Raw genomic sequence first — 13,589 nt, forward strand, 5'->3', positions numbered from 1 at the left:
TAGTGACCTTTTTATCAAATCAGGTGCTCATTCTGGTAGTGCGCAATTGAGGATTGTCGATGTAGTTGCCGCGAGCTGCACGCAGTCATGCCCCAGGCTTTCCTCTCTTCCTTCGTGTGTGGTAAGTTGTGTGTGAAGTGTTTCTGATGTGTCTTGTCGAAATGGCTTGCACCGGAAGCTTGAAAATAGAATCGAGCGGTGGATTCTCCCCCGCCGTCTCAGTTCGGCATATCCGCGGCAACAGCAACGGCGGCAACAGCAAACGGCGAAATCGTCACGCGCTGCTCCACCGGAAATGCCGCTAACACGTCCTCTCTCCACCGACAGCTCAAGAATGCCGCCTGATTTGACCGGAGAGGACGGAGGAATAACTGCACCGGAGTGCGGCGCATGGGGTCGACAATACAGGCTTCCTTACCGTGCTCTTTCGGCGGGGTATTGCCCGAGCGCGACGGGAGCGTCGCTGGGCGGTTAGGCAGAGCGAACGGCTTCTTTGCGATGCTCGTGGCCGCTCGAACCCACCTTCGTCTCAAGTGCCTGACGTCGCCGCCGAATCCCAGCACCACCGCAGATACGCTACGCTGCCCTCAGCCAGCGTGCGTGCGGCACTGACAAGTCGCCAGTTGCAGTGAATGCCGCCGGCTGGAAGTGGGTGCCCAGCTGCCGCAAAGTGTAGCTACACTTCAACAAGCGTTTCGGAGGTTCTGGCGATCCCCGCTTCGGCCAAGCGCGTACGAACGGAAAATCGGCCCCGGTATCCCATGTACAGCGAGGGTTCTTCTGCGGGGGCTCGTCATCATCTCTCGCTTGGGTAAACCTGGGCGGCGCTGCCCGAGTGATAATCCACGCGGAGAAGACTGCGATATGCAACAGGCAGCCGCGGCGGAAGGTGAAGTGAATAAAATAGAGGGTAAAACGGCGGCGCGCCGGATTTCCTCTTGGGCTCAGTATGGAACAGTCCCTCCGCTTGTCTATCCAACGGTCTTCCAAAGGCAACCCAGCTGTTCTCTGCATTCGCCGTTCGGCTCAGCCGCCATTACCCAAAGCAAGCCTCAAGCCCCACCTCAGCTTCACTTTACTACACTACACTACACAACACGCCCAGCATGACCCGCCGACCATCCCCAAGCAGCAGCAGCCACAGCATCATCCGCCGGCGCCACACAGGCACTGGCCTGAGCGCGTCCACGCCGCCCGGTGTCGGCGCCGCCTCGGCCGCCAAGAACCGCCGCTTCAGCCTCGACCAGAGCGCCGTCTCGTCCGTCGTCTACTGCGAGGGCTACGCGCGCATCAAGCGCCGCAACGTGCTGACCTGGAACACGCGCTTCCTCGTGCTCAGCGACACGGAGCTGCTGGTCTTCCAGAACAAGCAGGACGCCAGCTACCGCCGCAACGTGCTCGAGACGCTCGAGCTCGCGAGCGGCCGCGTGGGCCCCAAGACGGACTTGGGCATCGAGTTCACGTTCGCGGACGGCCGCGAGATGCTCGGCCGCGTTTTCAGCCGCGCGGACCAGGCGCAGTGGGTCTCGGCCTTCTACCAGCTGGCCATGCGCAGCGAGGTGCGGCGCGTCAAGAGCGCCTCCATGGAGGAGCAGGGCGAGGTCGAGAAGCGCCGCGTTTCGTTCTTCGGCAGCGTGCTCGTGCGCACCATCCCGACGGTGCCCGACGACCAGGTGCCCGAGCTCTTCTACAGCAAGAAGGACGTCGAGAAGTTCTCGGAGCAGGCCTCGAGTCTGCGCAGCCGCACGGGCGACGCCGTGTCGCTCGTGTTCCGCAAGCCCACGCTGCCGTGGCGCCGCCAGGTCGTGTAAGTAAGGGCAGCGGATACTCACGCCCCTATTCAAGCGTCATGTGGTCAACCGGGAGCTACACACACGCCCAGCCAGACCCGAGAGTCCCTCTATTTATTAGCAGCCGCGCTCCGTTGGGGAGAGCGCGCGCACCGTGTATCCTGTGGTAGTCCTGCCTGTTATAAGACCATTACAATCGTTACACATTTCTGCATGCTTCACTCCGCGGTCTGCTTGGTTCCCGTACGCGGCGGTGCCGCCAGCCGGCCTCGCCGGACGAGATCGGAGCGACGGCTCGGAGAACAGCCGCATCGGAAATATTGCCGTGAGAGACGCGCTGCATGTGGCTCCGAGCGGAAGTGCTGGAGGCGCACATGCAGCAGACAGCCACGGTACAGTACCGGTATGAAGCAAGAAGCCGGAAGAGCGAAGTTTGAGTGCAGTGTCTGGCGGCGTGCGGGTCTCGCCACGTCGTGTAGCCGCAGCGCGCTGCCTTGGTGCGGACAAGACGAGCTGCCGTGGAGGCTCCTTGTTGACGACGCCGAGCTCGTCATGGAACGCCTCCCCCGGCTATCCGCCGGTGCCCCAAGCTGTCCGGACGAGCTCTCGATCGGGGGCTGTGCTCCGCATGGAACGGCCGAGGGCAAGAAGCGCATTTGTGGCCTCGGTCCGCCATGCGGTGGTCAAGCGAGTTTCGAGCTCTTCTGGACACGCCAACAGCGCCCGGCTCGTGCACGAACAGGGACAATTATTTCCGATCGCAGCACTGTCCATCCAAGTGCATATAATACTTCTGATAGTCACTACTCGGAATAGTAACTACCTACGTCCGATCTCAAATGCCCCTCACCGTTCAAAGTTCAGCTTTTCGACCAAGTCTCCGTGTGACAAGCACAGGCCGTCCGTCGTCTGTTGCTTGGTTGCTCGCCTCGGACTTGCTCATTCCCCGACTTGCCCTCCCGCGCTCATTCGGAAATCAACCAGCCACTTCACTACACCCCGTCGACGCTGCAGTATCTAGCCATGAAGTTCTTCAGCTGCCTCGCTCTGGTCGTGCTGGCACTCACGGCCGCCGCAGTCTCCGCCAGCGCCCCGGAGGAGACCGGCGTCAAGGCCCGCCACATGCTGGCAATGGGCGACGAGTCCGTCATGTTCGCGCGCGGCTCGCTGCGCCGAGAGGAGGAGACGGACTAGAGAGAATCGTCCCAGAACCTCAGGATGCAGCGGTGATGCAGAGCTAGACACCCCACGCGAGCGGGACGCAGAGCCGCCGCCACTGCACAACGTCGAGAAGAAGAAGAAGCCACTTCGAGACAAGCAAAAGCAGTCGCTACTGCACGATATGAGCCCGACAAGCTGTAACCTACTTAATCTTATTGCTCGCATCCGTGGCATCCACACCGCTCGCTCTTTCGGCCTGCTCCTTTCCGTTTGGGGTGGCAGATTGCTTATTCGTCGTCTCGTGAGCGTGCTTATCATGATAGGTCTGGCGCGGAGCAGAGAGCTTGGAGTATGTCGACATGTTGGTTGGAGTACGATTGTGTCCATCGTGGTGCCAGTTGCTCCTGCTTTTCATTGCGGCGAGCTGTGCTCATCGAAAAGCTGGGCCCCAGTTCAGACAAGAACAGATCCGCTCAGTCTTAACTATCTTATGTAGTTCACGCTGATAAGAGTAGCGGTGGCTTGAACCTAACGCAAGCTGTAGCTTAGCTAAATCCTGAGCGTGATCGCCACAAGTACTTCGTCGAGACCCAGCATGCACCGTAGACCGCACGGTCGAGCCGAGCCTAGTGTCGAAATCGTACGATCGCTTATTTCGCGATCGAGTCTCGGTCCGCCTCGAGCACTGCCCGGCAGCAACGCCAAGAGACGTTGAAGGTTGCTGCTCTCAGCCCTTTCAACCTGTCGCTTCCTTCAGTCCATCAGGCTCCCGGCTGCGAGCGCCGAGCCCAGCTGCCGCTGTCAAAACCACAAACAGCGAAACCTTGACCGTCAGTGCGCCTTGTCGATGCGGCCTTTTCGACTCGACGTTGCGGGAGTGGTTAGAGCAACCATAAGTATGGTTGCTTTTAGCCATTCTGAGACATGTATGGCTGCTTTTAGGGATTTCAAAAATTACGAGCGTAATTTAAATGTCTAAATTACCATTAAGCCCTTAGGTACGCAAATCACGCTAAAGTGCGCTTCTGATTAGGTACGATATCATTAAGTGCGCCACCTCACAGCCGCTCATTTTAAGAATCGCGCTGCTGAACGGAGGCCACGTGGGGCACGCACCTCTCGCGAATGAGTCAAGCACCAAACGGCGAGGGGGGACCGATGGCTCCTGCGGGGGGAGCCATTATAAACGGTAATCAGTATGCTCCATGTTGGTGGCAACGAGAGTATCTACGTGCCTCACATTTTGTTTGAATTCTGTCGGTACGTATTGTTTAGGCCGAAAGCTGCGGAACGTAAACGAGGAGCTAAACTACATGTACGCCGCTCTCGGGATTGAAAAAGACGACGACGAAGACGAAGACTTTGTTCTGGATGAGGAGGATGAGGAGGACAACGGCGACGAAGAGGCGGAGGATTGCTACCAAGAGGAGGAAGACGAAGAAGAGGTCGATGATGACGAGGAGAGCGATCGCGATGAAGAGGAGGGTGACGACGATGAAGAGGAGGCGAGTGACGAGGAACAGGAGGCAGACGACGGAGAATCCAGCACAGAAGACGAAGCAGAAGCGAGTAAGACTCGTTTGGATTATTGTTGATACTTTTTGAGTTGAACTGATAATGTATTGTGTATTTTTTTAGTTTGTTTAGAACGCAGGACACGCAAACAGAGCCCCGAGCCGAGAAAGAAAGCCACAGCACGCAAGAAAACACCAGGTATTCTCGTTAAAGTTGCTTTAAGCAAAAAGATTGCGCTATCATTAATATTGACATTCACTTTGGAATCGATAGATACCGCTCTGGCCAAATGCAAGCTTTCTGCTGGGGTGAAGCCCAATCTTTCGCGAAAAAGCGTAAGGCGGAGCTGCAGCTTCACGAGTCTGTCGACGCTGATTCGACCCCACGTTTATCCAAGCGGAACAAGCAGTACATACCGCGGAAGCGATCAAGCAAGCACCTTGACGAGTTGCGGGAGATCAACGAGGAGCGCGAAGAAATTATCAACCCCGTTCCGCCCTTTACCCCAGCGATTATCAAGAGTTGGAGCAAGTTCAACGCACACAAGCAGAAGCACCACCTCAAGTTTGGAGTACGAAGCTCGGACACGAAATCAGTACAACAGGTATGTGTGACCTCTGTTTGATGAGAAATTTATGTTATTAACCAAACCCCCTTTCATATGCAGCAATCATCGGGACCAAATCCCTCCACGTTTTAATTGGAGTCACAAGGTCTTCCGCTGTACACACGGTGTTTCGCAAGCGTCGCGCTCCAAGGGACATCGCAATAGAAAAGGCAACTATTGCGGGTGTCCTGCACGCATGACACTAACCGTTCAGCGGATGGAAAAAGGCAAATTTCGAATTGTCATAAGAAACGAAGTATCTGCCTTTTCGTGTATTTGTTTGCTTTGTTAGTATTTCTCACATGTCGCTGTTGATAATCAGAACTTTACCCACACGCACCCGACCACGCGAACGCAAGCATCGTTGTACCTGACAACAAAGACACTTCCGTTGGACGAGCAAGATCTCGGAGATGTTAAGACTTTAACGGATGCTAGTGTTTCTTCCAAGCACATCACGAACTTCCTGAATGAGAGAATCGGTGCGTAGTTTTATATATGATATGCTGAAGTGATACTTACGTTACTGTTCGCGCTTTGTGTGTTTCCTAGGCTGCAAAATAACACCTCAACAGACCCGTAATCTGATCCGCAGTATTATGGGGCACGAAGCAGCGGAGGCCCGTTTGAAAGACACGCTACAAGCTATCCGCCAGTTAGACGGTAGTGACGTCCTTGCTATTCAAGACCAAATGGACGTGACATGCGGTATCGTGATGCAAACAAAGGTGCAGAAGTTGATGTTCGAGCGCTGGGGCGACACTCTTACGATGGATTTCACTCACGGCACGAACAATTTGGGCTATCACTTGGGTGCGTATGAGTTGTTCGGTATAGCAACTTCATATTTGTTACGGCAACCTTGCGTAGTTATAGCAACCATATCGATGATATAGCAACCTTATTAACAAAGTAATTTTCTACTGTTGTGTGTTGGATATTTCAGGGAGTCTGGTCGTCACAACTGCTACTGCTAGAGGGTTCCCAGTTGTAGACTTCATATGCCTCAACCAACGAGCTCCAATGATGACAACAATCCTGGAGTATTTTCAAGAGAAGAACCCAAGTTGGCGGATGATATCCTCCATCGTGATCGACAAAGATTTCGTTGAGTGGAGGGTGCTGAAAACACTATTTCCTGCTGCGAAAGTTTTACTTTGTCAATTCCATGCCATTTCGTACTGGAAGAAGGTGATGCAGCGGGCCCCATACAAGCTGAAGGTGTCTGAACGCGACGAGTTACTCAACCCGATGATAAAAACGCTGTACAGGTACGCAACAGGTTCTATTTATGATTCTTGTGGTAACGCTAACTTTGGAAAACAAACCATATGCAGCTCCACAGAGACAGGTTACGATTCTAGTTACGGTGCATTGAAGCAATACTGCGAAGACAACAAGAAACAAGCTTTATTCTCGTACTTTGAAAAGAACTGGGATTCGTGTCGCGACATGTGGGCGAACTTTGCTCGCAGCAAATTTTTCACGGCTGGGAATACTACAACGAACAGGATCGAGTCAAACTGGAATCAAGTGAAAATACTGTTGGGGCATAAGACACGAATTGACAAGACTATTGCGGGCTTGGTGCAGCATCAAATCATGATAACTCAGCAGATCGGGTTCGTCATCGCGCAGTACCATTCGACTTCGCCCGTTCCTAAAACCATACCGATGTTTCTCCGGACGGTAGCAACTCGACTGTACCCTGACATCTTCGAGAAAGTGAGAAAAGAGTGGGAACGATTTGTGAACTTCATGGCAGACGCGACTTGTGAGCGTACAGCGTCGAGTCCTTCACAATGGAAAATTTATTGCGGGAATCAAACCTTTCGCTGTCACGATGTGGAGTGGACGTGTACTTGTCTATTTTATAGCAGTCACCATTTACCATGTCGTCATCTTATGCACTTAGCACGCGAGGGGCATGGCTTCAAACTGCTTCCAGCTATGGCAATTCATGATCGGTGGAGTACGTACCAGGCCTTGGAAGTGAAAAACGAATTGACGGCTGCAGCGGAAATGTTACAGCCAATTGTGCAGATGTCCAAGTTAAGGTTGCCGAAAGTAAAGTTGCCGAACGACACTGGGGCTGAACCAGAACAACCACTTTATGCTGCGGGGGGTAACGCTTCGCCAACCAAAGCTAGGAAGCAAGTTGCGTACGTACGGCTACGGCGAGGTGAACGGGCAAACCAGGTTGTATTGTCTTCAGCTGAAAAATACGCATACGCAAAAGCGATGCTGGAACCGCTATTGGAACACCTGTCAGATTTGTCTAGTGCAGACTTCTACCAAGAACTAAGCGCCTGGAAGGAAACGATCGACATAGGGCTCAACCGTGTCAACCCTGCCCCCCAACCGAGTTCTACAGAATCTGCTGAAGATAGCAAGCAAGAAGAAGATGTATCTGAACCTGTCTCAGACTCCATTCTGGACCCCGTGGAGGCAATGGGGACTATGACGCTCATGGACGCATTGGAAAGCAGCCCCATGACCATGAATTATGGCGATTACGAGTCCGACGAAAGTATGTTACCGACACAACGCACTCACCTTTCGCAGTCATCTCCAATTCGACCCCCATCGACGAGAAATCTCATGACAGCTGCGGAATGAGTAGCTGTGACAAGGTTTCAAGCTCTACGAAGCCTGACACAGAGTCGCGCGTGGGCCAGGTCGATGTCATTAGAGTTCCTAAGCCACCAAGCCAAGGAAAGTCAAGGTCAACTCCGAAACAGCTGAGGCAAACTACGATCAGTCTCAAAGCCGACCGTCTTGCTGTTCACAAGTACCCCACTGAACTCGCCGTGGCTTTGGATCAGTTCCTGATTTGGGCCAGAAACACCTCAAATCTGAAGCGCGTGATGGAGATGCTGTCGAAGTATCCTGTTCAGCTGGAGGATGCCTATCTAAGAGCTCGGAAGATTGATTGTCATTGGGAAATTGTACGACCTGCGGACTACATGCACACATTTGTAATTCCACAAGACCTCGCCCTATGAATGCAGGCAGCAACGACTACTACCCGGAAGGAGAAGCAGCCAATTGTACTGGATGAAAAGGCCAAGAAGCAAGGACTTGCTCTCGACGTCGTCTTGGCGATTGATCCAAAACTGTGGAAATTTAGCGGGTATGGTTGCTTTAGCGATATGGTTGCTTTAATTGGGCTGCTTTAACATGCTTATGTTTCTAGACAATATGTAGGTGCTCTAACAGGATTCTACGCGATCAAGGCGAAGTGTACCTCATGGTTGAAGGACCGAAAGTGGCTGGAGCAAGATTGGCGTAAAGTTGACTCCATCGTGGATCTTTTCGCTGCGGAGACAGCAACTGCAGGACTACCGCGTGATGCTGTTCCCGAGCGGCACCAAGGTCTAGCGAACGAAATTATCTCAAAGTTTACTTCAAGTCGGCTACGCACTGAATTTGTGACGCTCTCCAACAAAGTCCTGATCAGCTTTGACAACATCGTGGGAGGGATCTGTCGTGGATGGCTAAATGATAGCCCTGTGGACTTTTGCTTGGAGACCCTTGCGAGATCGGTGGGGAAGTGCCATGTGCTGTCATCACTGACATGGGCTATCGGATGGCCAAGTCTCCCTAAGACAGCACTTGCAGCAACGAATTTTATTATCCACCCCGTTAATCTGCACGCAGACCACTGGGGGGTAATTATCCTTCGCCTACGCTACACGGCAAAAACAAGCAAGCTTCGGGTGCATGTTTACATGTACGAGCCGCTCATTGATGATGACTATCACCATGAAATGGAAATCGTGTGGACTGGAATTCCGAAAGACAAAGAAAATGAAGGAAAGGAGGGGCTTCGTGGTTATGTGGAGCGGGCACAAGGCTTCTGACCCCCGTGGCCATCTTTTCTTCGATCCGATTGAGTGGATCTGTGCCACTCAACAACCTGATTTTGCTAGCTGTGGTGTAATGGTAGTAGCCCAAGCCCACAGCTATCTTACGGGGAACTTGCAGATGCAACTTTCTAGAATTTCCAAGAACGACGTCAAGGTGATGCGATTGAAAATGCTGTGGGTCATCATGTGTTACTCCCAAGAACGTCATCTCTCTGAACGCGACGTCGCTAAAGATAGCCAGATTCATCAGCAGCTACAGAACCAGCTCTGAGAAACACCACAATCTGTATTTACCTTTAAATACAGAGTCTATGCTGCATTAGTCTTTCATTTTTCGCACCGCCAGCTCCAGTAGAACATCGAGGGAAACAGCGCCGTCCTCTGCGGTGAGACCACCTTGGTCGGCCCCTTCATCGCCCAAGACGGCTGCTAACGCATAGCTGTTCTCTTCGCGATCTTCGACGGGGGCTTGGATTTGTAGCTGCGCTGCCAGAAGCTTTTCCAGATGCTCGGTAAGCTCATCCAGCTTCTTCTTGAGGAGTGCAATCTCGGCGATTCTCGCGCGCACCAGCTCATGTGCCAGCGATTTCTTCTCCATTTTTGCTGTCGCTCAAACTCTGCTAAGTGTTGAAAATGTGGGACACATATTGTCATGTGTTTCACGTATTGCTGTGTTGAGAACATCAGTTAGACGCCACCACGACGTGTCTAAATTTAGAGATATATGTAGCAAGACCATGACGAGGGCGACGTGTCCCTGTCATTTACGCGTCATTTAAAATAAATTACCGGGTGCCAGCTGGTTTTAGGGTTGCTTTAGGCCTTGTGGTTGCTTTAATTTCTGTCGTGTTGTCGTCATATGGTTGCTGTAGCGCCATTCCGAAGTTGCAGCGTTTGCCACTCTCGCCGGTCACGGCTGTTGACTCAATCAAATCGTATGAACCGCTTGTCTTGGCCCAGCATTCGCAGTTTTGGCCGCCGAGTTCCGCCTTGGCTCGTTTAATCTCTCTGACGCTGCAACAAAACGACAAAAAAGCTCACTTTGACCAAGTGGGAATGTAGCGAAACATTCCGTGTATTCTATTGGCTGAAATTATCCACCGAGACCTCGTTCATTGGGTATAACTATTTTGCTACCGACTGAGCTGAAGAAGGTGAGCGGAGATTCCGCTGCGGAACGAGGAGCGTAGCGCGGCGAGCATAGCAAGCGGAGTGGGCCAAGCATCCTAAAGCGCCGCCACGTGCGGCGGCGCTCTGTTATTTTGCACTTCAAACGGCAAAACGGGAGGAATCGTGTCCCTACGCGCGCTACGCTGCCGCTTGTGGCTCTGTCGTGTGTTTCCTAGGGACAGATGCTGCAAGGGAAAGCTGCTGAAGCGAGGCTGGGTACTGTACGTGTCGAAAGAGAGCTCAAACGATAGTGAAACACCGGTGCTTGCCAATGTTACGGCGCCCCAGATGGAGCCCGTGAAGCGCTGCGACGGACAATATCTGCGATCGGACGAACAGCGGACAGTAGGCAACCACCTTGTTGCCCTCTTTTGAGGCGAGACTTGTTGGCCTTCCTCCTGTTCATTTTCCAATTGGCCTTCTCCAGCCACAGTCACATCGGCTCAAGACCAACAAAGAATCATGCGTCTGTATCACGCTCTGCTCGTCACTGCGGTCGCTCTGCTGGCCAGCAACGCCTCCGCTGGCCGTGCTGACTGCGATATGATCCCCGGCGACTACGTCGAGTCCTCCAACGGCTCGGTGGAGCAGGGCTCCACGGCCAACTCCGCCGTCGGTGCCAGCCAGGCCAGCCAGGGCTCTGCTCCGTCGGACGAGACCCCGGTGCAGCAGTACTCCACGACCAACTCTGGTGCCAGCCAGCCCGCTTCTGCCAGCGGCTCGGCCCCCAAGGACTCCTTCGACGGCTATGACGCTTCGAACGACTCCCCTGTCCAGCAGGGCTCGGCTGTCGGTGCCAGCCAGGCAAGCCAGGGCTCTGCTCCGTCGGACGAGACCCCGGTGCAGCAGTACTCCACGACCAACTCTGGTGCCAGCCAGCCCGCTTCTGCCAGCGGCTCGGCCCCCAAGGACTCCTTCGACGGCTATGACGCTTCGAACGACTCCCCTGTCCAGCAGGGCTCGGCTGTCGGTGCCAGCCAGGCAAGCCAGGGCTCTGCTCCGTCGGACGAGACCCCGGTGCAGCAGTACTCCACGACCAACTCTGGTGCCAGCCAGCCCGCTTCTGCCAGCGGCTCGGCCCCCAAGGACTCCTTCGACGGCTATGACGCTTCGAACGACTCCCCTGTCCAGCAGGGCTCGGCTGTCGGTGCCAGCCAGGCAAGCCAGGGCTCTGCTCCGTCGGACGAGACCCCGGTGCAGCAGTACTCCACGACCAACTCTGGTGCCAGCCAGCCCGCTTCTGCCAGCGGCTCGGCCCCCAAGGACTCCTTCGACGGCTATGACGCTTCGAACGACTCCCCTGTCCAGCAGGGCTCGGCTGTCGGTGCCAGCCAGGCAAGCCAGGGCTCCGCCCCGGACACTCCGGTGCAGCAGTACTCGACGGCCAACTCGCAGGGCTCCGCTCCGTCGGACGCTTCGTTCACCAGCAGCTACCCCGGCCCCACTCCGGACTTCCCTGAGTACGGCCAGGGCTCCGCTCCGGCTGACTTCCCTGAGTACGGCCAGGGTTCCGCTCCGACGGAGTCCCCGGTGCAGCAGTTCTCCACTGCTAACTCTGACGTCGGTGCCAGCCAGGTGAACCAGGGCTCCGCTCCGTCGGAGGAGACCCCCGTTCAGCAGGGCTCCGCTCCAACGGACGCTTCGTTCACCAGCAGCTACGCCGGCCCCACTCCGGACTTTCCGGAGTACGGTCAGGGCTCCGCTCCGACGGAGACTCCGGTGCAGCAGTTCTCCACTGCCAACTCCGACGTTGGCGCCAGCCAGGTGAACCAGGGCTCTGCTCCTTCGGACAAGACCCCGGTGCAGCAGTACTCCACTACCAACTCGGCCAGCCAGGCTTCTGCTTCGGGTTCCGACGATGTTCAGCAGGGTGTTGTGGTCCCTGGCGGCGATGTTGAGGATGCCTCGCAGAAGACCGACGTTGCTGGCGAGTCCGACATCAACTTCAAGACCACCCTGGCCCCTACCGCCACCACCGCCGCACCTGAGGTCGCTGCTAGCTCCAGCGGCTCGAGCTCTTCCAACTCCACGGTCACTACTTCCAGCACCGGTTTCTGCGCTAAGCCGCGTGTTCGCATCACGGAGGTCGACGTTGGCGCCGCCATCGAGAACAACGAGGAGGAGGCCGCCCTCAAGGTTATCGCCATCGCTGCTCTGCCCTCGGGCGGCTCTCGCATTGCCTTCCAGAGCGGTGACAACGTAATCGTTCGTGAGCTGGACGCCAACGACAAGCTGGTGGCCAGTAGCCCCGCCGTCAAGGTGCCGATGAACGACTTCGCCGACATCTACGCCGACAAGAATGGCTTCGTGATCCTCGGAACGAGAGACGCTGAGGGCGGCGGCACCCTCAACTGCGGTAACCCGAGCAACCTGTGCGGTGGTGGCCCGAGCCCCGCTTCGCCTTGCTACGACATGTACATGGCCCGTTATGACGGCACGAGCGAGAAGTGGGCCACCAAGCTCACGTCGTCCAGTGCTTCCCTGCCTCCTTACTCGACGGGCAAGACTGGCCCGGACGTGTACATGATCTGGTGGTACGCTCACCACGGCCGTATCGCGTACGACGGCACCAACTGGGCCGCGTACTTCGGCGCTGCCATCTCGACGTCGGAGGGCGGCTGCATCAACATCCACCAGGGTGACCGCATGAAGGTGGTGAGCCCCTCGGGCTCCATCACGGACAGCCAGGACTCGTTCGACTGGGGCTGCTCGCACTCGGGCTACGAGCGCATCACGTACGACGAGCGCTCGAAGAGCTTCGCGTCGATCTGTAAGACGGACAGCAACAACCGCCTCATGCCGCCCAACAACTGGGACGCGACCATCTACCCCGTGGACCTCGCTGCCTCCAACCTCGGCGACATCGTGTCGGACTCGGTCGCCTCGAGCAACAAGTACTGGTCGGCGGTGAGCAACGGCGACGGTGACAACGCCAAGGTGCACCTGATCCACTACGATCTCAAGTCGCAGGCCAGCGAGGACATCGTGCTCGGCGGCACCGACGCCAACGAGCGTGCTCCTCACCTTGCTGCTATGGGCAAGGACGGCATGCTCGCTATGTGGGAGGGCAGCTCGGCTGGCGGCGACCTCCAGGAGGGCAGCGACCGCACGATCTACGCCCAGGTGCTCAACCGCGCGACGGGCAAGGCCATCAGCGAGAAGATCACGGTGGACAAGTCGGTGGTGGGCAACCGCTACCAGGCGCTCAAGAGCTACCCGGACGGCAGCGTGGCGTACCTGTCGAAGGGCAAGACGGGCACCTCGGTGCAGGTTGTGCGCTTCTTCGGCTGCTAAACGATCGGAGATTGGAATCCGATACACTCTTTGAATGTATAGACTCTGTGTAGATGTTCGCAGGCCACTAGCCCCATTAATACACGCCTTCGATGTTGAAGCTTGCTAACATGGCTACACTGCAACCGTTCCACAACACGTCGGGTCTAAATCTTGTGGCGCACACTGTAGCCGTACTACAGT

General features: G+C 55.5%; 8 protein-coding genes across 8 annotated transcripts; 7 read left to right on the top strand and 1 right to left on the bottom strand.

The window, feature by feature from the left end:
- Window positions 1-1,208: 1,208 nt before the first annotated feature.
- On the top strand, window positions 1,209-1,808 carry PHYSODRAFT_464416 (hypothetical protein; the record flags this gene model as incomplete). The annotated part of the gene is made up of 1 exon (XM_009529941.1): window positions 1,209-1,808. A coding segment is annotated over one exon (600 nt), but the record flags the coding sequence as incomplete, so codon positions are not given.
- A 945-nt stretch (window positions 1,809-2,753) lies between these two features.
- On the top strand, window positions 2,754-3,192 carry PHYSODRAFT_286165 (hypothetical protein). The gene has a single exon (XM_009529942.1). It carries the CDS (start codon window positions 2,814-2,816, stop codon window positions 2,982-2,984), a length of 171 nt encoding a protein of 56 aa, XP_009528237.1. The 5' UTR covers window positions 2,754-2,813; the 3' UTR covers window positions 2,985-3,192.
- Window positions 3,193-4,755: 1,563 nt separating this feature from the next.
- Window positions 4,756-5,563, top strand: PHYSODRAFT_507707 (hypothetical protein; the record flags this gene model as incomplete). Its single annotated transcript, XM_009529943.1, has 2 exons — window positions 4,756-5,037; window positions 5,396-5,563. The coding sequence occupies 2 exons, from the start codon at window positions 4,756-4,758 to the stop codon at window positions 5,561-5,563; spliced, it is 450 nt and encodes a 149-aa protein (XP_009528238.1).
- A 109-nt stretch (window positions 5,564-5,672) lies between these two features.
- Window positions 5,673-6,135, top strand: PHYSODRAFT_510012 (hypothetical protein; the record flags this gene model as incomplete). Its single annotated transcript, XM_009529944.1, has 2 exons — window positions 5,673-5,899; window positions 5,970-6,135. Coding segments are annotated over 2 exons (393 nt in total), but the record flags the coding sequence as incomplete, so codon positions are not given.
- Window positions 6,136-6,525: 390 nt separating this feature from the next.
- On the top strand, window positions 6,526-7,122 carry PHYSODRAFT_508820 (hypothetical protein; the record flags this gene model as incomplete). The annotated part of the gene is made up of 2 exons (XM_009529945.1): window positions 6,526-6,729; window positions 6,796-7,122. Coding segments are annotated over 2 exons (531 nt in total), but the record flags the coding sequence as incomplete, so codon positions are not given.
- A 956-nt stretch (window positions 7,123-8,078) lies between these two features.
- PHYSODRAFT_506605 (hypothetical protein) lies at window positions 8,079-8,936 on the top strand (the record flags this gene model as incomplete). The annotated part of the gene is made up of 2 exons (XM_009529946.1): window positions 8,079-8,206; window positions 8,270-8,936. The coding sequence occupies 2 exons, from the start codon at window positions 8,079-8,081 to the stop codon at window positions 8,934-8,936; spliced, it is 795 nt and encodes a 264-aa protein (XP_009528241.1).
- A 325-nt stretch (window positions 8,937-9,261) lies between these two features.
- PHYSODRAFT_508237 (hypothetical protein) lies at window positions 9,262-9,540 on the bottom strand (the record flags this gene model as incomplete). Its single annotated transcript, XM_009529947.1, has 1 exon — window positions 9,262-9,540. One exon carries the CDS (start codon window positions 9,538-9,540, stop codon window positions 9,262-9,264), a length of 279 nt encoding a protein of 92 aa, XP_009528242.1.
- A 1,034-nt stretch (window positions 9,541-10,574) lies between these two features.
- Window positions 10,575-13,406, top strand: PHYSODRAFT_252919 (hypothetical protein; the record flags this gene model as incomplete). The annotated part of the gene is made up of 2 exons (XM_009529948.1): window positions 10,575-10,728; window positions 11,083-13,406. 2 exons carry the CDS (start codon window positions 10,575-10,577, stop codon window positions 13,404-13,406), a joined length of 2,478 nt encoding a protein of 825 aa, XP_009528243.1.
- Between the last annotated feature and the right edge of the window lie 183 nt (window positions 13,407-13,589).

Source organism: Phytophthora sojae (assembly GCF_000149755.1).
Source record: "Phytophthora sojae unplaced genomic scaffold PHYSOscaffold_5, whole genome shotgun sequence".
Lineage (NCBI taxonomy): Eukaryota > Oomycota > Peronosporomycetes > Peronosporales > Peronosporaceae > Phytophthora > Phytophthora sojae.